At 45.8% G+C, this 7,861-nt stretch overlaps 1 protein-coding gene across 3 annotated transcripts in view; it reads left to right on the top strand.

Moving 5' to 3' along the window:
• The window catches only part of BCAS3 (BCAS3 microtubule associated cell migration factor), a 549,518-nt gene extending 541,981 nt beyond the window's left edge, over positions 1-7,537 (top strand). For 2 of the 3 annotated variants that reach the window (XM_060756800.2, XM_060756801.2), the window contains one exon: positions 5,697-7,537. In XM_060756800.2, the coding sequence (XP_060612783.1) occupies positions 5,697-5,845 (149 nt within the window). In that variant the 3' untranslated portion in view covers positions 5,846-7,537. The remainder of the gene's footprint in view (positions 1-5,696) is intronic. The other variant, XM_060756803.2, reaches the window with a different exon arrangement.
• Positions 7,538-7,861: the final 324 nt, after the last annotated feature.

The following is a 7,861-nucleotide window of genomic DNA, read 5'->3' on the forward strand; positions in this document are numbered from 1 at the left end:
AGCAAGTTCTGCAACTTAGCGGTTTAACCTGCTGTGCCATCACGGCCCTTTGCAGTACTCTTAAGTAAAAGCAAAGTGCTGCAGCCTCTCCTAGTTTGTCTGCTCTTGCTTACTGATAACATTGGCTGTCGTGGCCACACTGTGCTGCTTTGCCAGATTCACACTACTTTCCACTCAGGAAATGATTGGGAAGAACAATGAGAAGAATGATGAGAAACAGGGAAGGAGGGATAAGTAAGGAAGGAAGGAAGGAAGGAAGGAAGGAAGGAAGGCGTAGTGAGGTTGGAGGTGCCATCACAGCTCTTTCTGAAATGCCACCAGTCTCAGCATCTCATTCAACAGGAACCAAGAAAAGGGGGGCATTAGTTGAGCTTCAGAAGCTTTGCGCTGTGAAAAGTGACTGACGTGTGAAAACGCGGCCACAATTAGTTCTTTTTACCGGCGCTCTCCCATTCAGTCTGGGGTCACTCCTCCAGTGAGCCGGGCGCTTGAGCCTGATGTGCCCTGACAGGTGGAGACGGGGCAGAAGAATTCTCCAAGCCAAAGTCGCCGGGGCCGCTTCTCTGCCCGGCCTGGCCCCCATTGCCACGCCACCGTCCTCCACTGCCGCCACATTGGCCCGGCTGTCATTGTATCATTGCGCCCGGCTCGCTTCGCAACAGGAATTTGTGCAACTCTCAGTCGGGGCCTCCACCTCAGAATCCAAAATGCCCCCCTTCATTCGTTCTTTCCTTCCTTCCCTTCCCTTTCCTTCCCATGGTGGAGGTTTCTGCTCCAACAGCTCCTTCTGTCAGTGAAGGGGAGAGGGGGAAGCCAGAGAAAGGAAAAGCCATTAGAGGAAGAATACACCAGAGGGGAGATTCCACCATTCAGAAAGAGCAAGGGCATGCGCGCAGCAGCACGAAAGAGACAGAGTAATTTATTGCTGTTTTAAAACAACCATATAGATTTTTTTTCAAGTTGGAACCCGGCGAACGTCCCATGTGAAAATGTGCTCAAAGCAACTTGGGGCAAAGCTTCCTGTCTTTTGCAAATTTATCCAAGGCAGCTCCTAGGCCTCAATTTTTCCCGAGGAGTCCTTCCACCATTTATGACTAATGTGGCTTCATCTCCCCCGTACAACTTCCTCACCGTTCCGAAAAAATCCGTAAAATGGGAAACTTGATTGTTCAATGATTAGCATACAAGGTGGTCAATTGAAAAGATTCACACCTAGCCCACTTACAAAAGCCTTTTGTCTCACCCTGGTCATTCCACAGATATATAAACCCCTCTTTTCCCAGCTCCAGCAGACCTCACCCTCTGAGGATGCTTGCCATAGATGCAGGCGAAACGTCAGGAGAAATGCCTCTAGAACATGGCCATATAGCCCGAAAAAACCCACAAGAACTGATTGATTGTTGTTGTTTATTCATTCAGTCACTTCCAACACTGTGACCTCCTGGACCAGCCCATGCCAGAGCTCCCTGTCGTCACCACTCCCAGCTCCTTCAAAAGGAACAAAGGCTGCCCATCCAAGCTTAGCAAATGTTTGTGGTTTTGAAACATTGCCTTAACAACTCACAAGATGCAAGATGGCCCGTGTAGATGGCCACAAGAGAGGGAGAGTTTGTTGCCATTCAGTGTCTTCCACCTCAGCCGTGGCCACCCCCATCTCCTTCAGAGTCAAGCCAGTCACTTCGAGGAGACCATCCATCCATTTTGCCCTTGGTCAGCCCCTCTTCCTTTTTCCTTCCATTTTCCTCAGCATCATTTGTCTTCTCTAAGCTTTCCTTTCTTCTCATGATGTGGCCAAAGTACTTCAACTTGGCCTCTACTATCCTTCCCTCCAGTGATCAGCTGGGCTTTCTTTCTTGGAGGATGGACTGGTTGGATCTTCTTGCGGTCCAAGGCTCTCTCAGAATTTTCCCCCAACACCACAATTCAAAACCATCTCTCTTCCTTCATTCAGTCTTCCTTGTGGTCCAGCTCTCACATCCATAGGTTGCTACATTGGTTTAACTATGTGGATCTTGGTTACCAGTGTGATGTCTCTACTCTTCACTATTTTATCAAGATTGGACATTGCTCTCCTCCCAAGAAGTAAGCGTCTCCTGATTTCCTGGCTGCACTCTGCGTCTGTGGACATCTTTGTACCTAGAAATACAAAGTCTGTCATGGCCTCCACATTTTCTCCCTCTATTTCCCAGTTATCAATCAGTCTGGTTGCCATCATCTTGGTTTTTTATATTTCACTGCAACCCAGCTTTTGCTCTTTCTTTTTTCACCTTGGTCATAAGGCTCCTCAGCTCCTCCTCGCTTTCGACCATCAAAGTGGTATCATCTGAATATCTAAGGTTGTTAGTATTTCTTCCAGCAATTTTTACCCCAGCCTTGAATTCGTCAAGCACCACACATCGCATGATGTGTTCTGCATACAAGTTGAATAGGTTGGGTGAGAGTATACAACCCTGCTGTACATCTTTCCAATCATTTGTCCCAACTGTTCCCAGGCCTTCCCTTGGACCGAGAGGTGAAGTTGTGCCACTTCCTCCCGAATCAAAGTGTTGGGAGTCAGCAATGTGCAGTTTTGATTTTGAAGTTGCCTCGTGCTCAGTTATCTTCCCGTAAGCCCAATGTTTCCAGTCCCTGTGGTTCTAAATGCAGGATGGCCACTATCTGATCGCTGTGCCCCATTCTTTCCTCCCATGAATGCTTCTGTTGATTCCCCAAAGGATTAACCAGAACTGTATCTGCTTATAGTAGTGATTCTGAACCTTCCTAAAGCTGCGACCCATTAATACAGTTCCTCATGTTGTGGTGACCCCCAACCATAACATTATTTTCATTGCTACGTCATAACTGTCATTTTGCTACTGTTATGAATCATAATGTAAATATTTGATATGCAGGATGGATTCTCATTCAGTGGACCAAATTTGGCACAAATACCAGATATGCCCACATTTGGTGGGATTGATTTTGTCATTTGGGAGTTGTAGTTGCTGGGATTTGTAGTTCACCTACACAACGAGCATTCTGAACTCTACCAACAATGGAATTGAACTAAATTTGACACATAAAACTCCAATAAAAAATACGGGAAGGGTTTGATCAGCAATGACCTTGAGTTTGGGAGTTGTAGTTCACCTTATCTCCAGAGAGCACTGTGGACTCAAACAATGATGAATCTGGACCAAACTTGGCACAAATACTCAATATGCCCAAACGTGAACAATGGTGGAGTTTGGGGAAAGCAGACCTTGACATTTGGGAGTTGTAGTTGCTGGGATTTATTGTTCACCTACAATCAAAGAGCACTCTGAACCCAGCCCACAATGGATCTACACCAAACTTGGCACACTACCTACATGGCCAACATTGAATACTGGTGGGGTTGGGGGGTTGTTTTTGAATTCTGGGAGTGGTAGTTCATCAACACCAAAAAGGAAGAGAAGGACATGTGGAGAAATCTTCAGCCTTCTCTGCCAAAAAGGTTCCTAAGACCATCAGAAGTATGCATTTTCTGATGTTCTTTGGCGACCCCTCTGAACCCCCCCCCTCCCGACCATCTCAGGGGCCCCTATCCACAAGTTAAGATACACTGGCTTATATGGTCTCCATACATCAGAAATGACTTGCAGGATAGCATGCATTTGTCCCTTCTCCAACTCTAGAAAGACTAATTTTGGAGCTGCCTTTGCAATGACAGTTTGGATAGCTACCTGGTGTGGCCCCAGCCTTCCTCCATTTGCAGTTGCTGAGCCTTCTCACCTTGAAAGCGGAGGTGGCCGCTTGCTTGTTCCTTGGTGGCACTTTCTCACGCTTGCCTGCCTCGGCTGGGTGTCCGCCGTGGTTACTAAGAGCTCTTGGTATTGATCTACCTGCTCCAAAAATACTTTGGGGGAATCAGGGAAGGACGTACCTTGCTGCCTGAACAACCGTGGGAGGAAAACAGGTCGGAAAAAAAAGGACGAGAGCGAGGCAGATGGACCAACTGTAGACAAAGGAAGCACAAGTGTCAAAAGCTACAAATGCACAGTATAGGTATGGGAAGGAGAGGCAAACTGAGGACATTGCCTCTCCTCTAAAAGCCCAAAACGGCAAGACTTGTTCAGAAGAGGTTTGCCTTCCTCTGAGGTCAAGAGAGCTACCTCTGTCTCTGTGGTGCCTTTCTTACTATGTGTTTGTTTCAGGATGCAATCTTTATATGTCTGTATATATTTCTTCAATGTGTAATTCAAACCTGGAGTTAATATGTAGCTTCCAACTTCTCCTCACAGGTTACATCAGTGTAATCACAGACTGATTTCCAGCGTGTAACTTTAGTCCTGTAACTTGACACAAGACTTCAATATATATGTTGAAACAAAGAAATGTTTATTTAAGAATTCTTTTGCACGTAAACTTATCTGTTACAAAGTACTTTACTTCAGTTCCACTTGGATATTATTGCAACTATCTTTCACTCCTTTTGAATACATAAAAATTGTTATTACATAACTTTCAAACAGTTAACGTTTCTACTCTGTTAAGCCACTTTTATTTATTTATTTATTTATTTCAGATATTTGTACCCCCCCCCTTCTCAACCCGTTGGGGCGGGGGAGACTCAGGGCAGCTTTCTTCTCCTTCAAGATATATTTTTCCTCAGCCTCCTTGCTGGCTAGCTTATGGCTTTTAGTCACACTCTTCCGTCAATAGTTTCACTGAAAACTTAGTCCCAAAGGAATCTCTGTCTCTCAGTTTTACCTAACTGATAATTTAGACTTACGAGGGTTGAATAAAAAGTAATGCCTCCAGCTTCATAACTTCTCAACAGATGGCAGCATTGGTATGCGGCAGGTACTGGCTTTTTCAGTAGACTCTCCTCTACAGTTCCATTTTGGCAGTTGTGTTGTTAAAGTGTGAAGTATGGAACCCTGCACAGACGGTCGGTCAATGCGACTTAAGCAACGTGCAGTCATTGAATTCTTGACAGCAGAAGGGGTCACCCCAAAGGAGATTCATCAGAGAATGCAAGCTGTTGATGGAGACTGTGTTGATGTGAGTATTATGTGTCATTGGACGAGTAAGTTTAAAGATGTTGAGGTGACACCTTCTGCTGTGAGGAATTCAATGACTGCACTTAAGTCGTATTGACCGACCATCTGCGCAGGGTTCCATACTTCGCACTTTAACAACACAACCATTCAATGCTAAGGCTTCCCGCCAAAATGGAACTGTAGAGGAGAGTCTACTGAACAAGCCAGTACCTGCTGCATACCTGTACTGCCATCTGTTGAGGAGTTACGAAGCTGGAGGAATTACTTTTCATTCAACTCTCGTAACACAATGACCAATCAGATGCAACTGCCCTTGCCATAATATCAACGCTAATAAACATAGACTAAAAAACTCCATTATAATAAACTTTTCCGTTACACCATCTATCACTGGCGCAAGAGTTTCTCTGAAATTGATTTCCATCCTTGTGCAGAGGCATGCCCCACCTTTTTCAGTTCGGTACACACTTCCCTTTCTCTCTTGATTTCCTTCCCTGTCCATCTGTCTGTCTGTCTCTCTCACATGCACGGACTTTCTCCCCCATACCATCCAACCGGTGAATCCAAGCCCTCCATGTAACCATCCCTCTGAACTCATGTGGCCTTCTAATGGGGCTCCCCTTTCCTTCCCATCCTAACCAGGGTGAATGTTCTTCTTTTTCCCTGCTGCAGAGCTACAGCGTGAGGGAAGCATCGAGACCCTCAGCAACAGCTCGGGATCCACCAGCGGAAGCATTCCCCGGACCTTCGACGGCTACCGGTCACCCCTTCCAACCAACGAGAGCCAACCGCTGAGCCTCTTCCCAACCGGCTTCCCTTGACCGAGTTCCAGGAAGGGGAAAATATCGGTAGGCCGACTTCCCGACGCTCCGTGCAAAACCTCAACGTGCATTTATCCCAATGGTTGGACCCTCTTCCGAGGGACTCTGGTTACCTTAACAAACCTTGTCGATGCCTCCGCTTGCGACCCTTCTGGAACTGTACGAACAATAATACTGATTTCGCTATACCGTGCAATATGGGGATCCTTTCCTCCTTTAATCCGAATGGCTTTCTAGCATTTCCCTCCCAGTCTTTCCCTATCCCTGCCTTGAATGCAGGGAATACTTTCAAAGAAGTATTTTAAGCACCCTTTCGTTTTTACGAGAGTTAAATGAAAAGTAATGCCTCCACCTTCGTTACTTGGGTTTGGATGGGAATATTTTAATAAATCAAACGCAGAAATAATCCTTAGAATGTGCTCTTTAACGACCACAATTCACTTTTCCACATCATCACCAGACAATTGGATACATTTCTGCCAACAATGAACAAGTTTTCTGAAGCCGTCACGGAAGAAGTCTGTGCGTTTTCATTACAGGTGTCAGCATCCTGGGTAACCATCGTGCACAGATCTTCCAATAGCCAAGCAAAGCAATAATGTGACCCACACGTTTTTGCAAAATAGCGATTATGCTTGAAATTTCTCTCTGAGTGATACGACGATCATCCTGAATCAATCTGTCAACCTTTTGCTTGTGAAACTCAGTGGTTGCTGTCACAGGACGTCCAACTCTTTGTTTGTCACGCAAGTCAGATGTTCCCACCTCAACATCTTTAAACTTACTCACCCAGTGATGCATAGTATTTACATCAACACAATCACCAGAAACAGCTTGCATTCTCCTTTGGAGTGACACCTCCTGCTGTATGACTGCACGTTGCTTAAGTCGCATTGACCGACCGTCTGCGCAGGGTTCCATACTTTGCACAACTGTTTAATGCTAAGGCTTCCTGCCAAAATGGAACTGTAGAGGAGAGTCTACTGAACAAGCCAGTGCTTGCCACATACCAGTACTGCCATCTGTTGAGGAGTTACAAAGGTAGAGGCATTACTTTTCACTTTAACAACACAACCATTCAATGCTAAGGCTTCCCGCCAAAATGAAACTGTAGAAGAGAGTCTACTGAACAAGCCAGTACCTACCGCATACCAGTATTGCCATCTGTTGAGGAGTTACAAAGGTAGAGGCATTACTTTTTATTCAACCCTCATATACACGATAACCTCCACCCCAGTCCCGATGGTATGCAGAGATCAGGCCTCTTCAGTCTGAATTGATTGTTCATGTTTCATGGGGAGGCATCAGAAGTAATGTGCTGGCCATGTTTAGGAACCCGCATGATCATGGCTAATTGGCTGGGGCTGTCAGCATGTAACTTTTGCAGATATAGGAAGCATTGACTGACAGATACGTGGGAGAGAAGGAGTCCCAATGTGGATTGTTTCGGATGCTATGGACTTTGTTTCTCCGCCTTCCTTGATGCCAAGAGTATTATATGAAAGAACCCCCCTCTCCCTTTTTTTCCCCTTTGTCCTTGGGAAAGATCATCTTGGGTGATTCCATGTATTTGAGAAATGTACCGAATCCGATTAACCCCTCCTGCTGGGCTACAGTGTCGATTCATCGGGGTTCCTGTCCAAAAGCGCATGCGATCTTAATAAATCTCTGTGGTGATTTCGCTTCGAGAAAGCACTTGCGGCTTCTTTGGCAGCAAAGAGTTTCCTAGCAGCGTTTTCCCCCTCAAAACATGGCAGTGTGAACTTGGGGCATTCCAGGTTGGTCCTGTCTCACTCTCTGCACTGGACACTCATTGGAATTGAAGAAATCTGAGCTCAAAACTTCACTTTGAATGCATTCACTGAATGGGGCTAGAATTCACAATCCTAGCTGGAGTTGCCGAAGGCTTTCGTGGCCGGAATCACTGGGTTGCTGTGAGTTTTCCGGGTTGTATGGCCATGTTCCAAAAGTATTGTCTCCTACATTTCACCCACATCTATGGTAGGCATCCTCAGA

The sequence above is a fragment of the Anolis sagrei genome, chromosome 11, assembly GCF_037176765.1.
Source record: "Anolis sagrei isolate rAnoSag1 chromosome 11, rAnoSag1.mat, whole genome shotgun sequence".
Lineage (NCBI taxonomy): Eukaryota > Metazoa > Chordata > Lepidosauria > Squamata > Dactyloidae > Anolis > Anolis sagrei.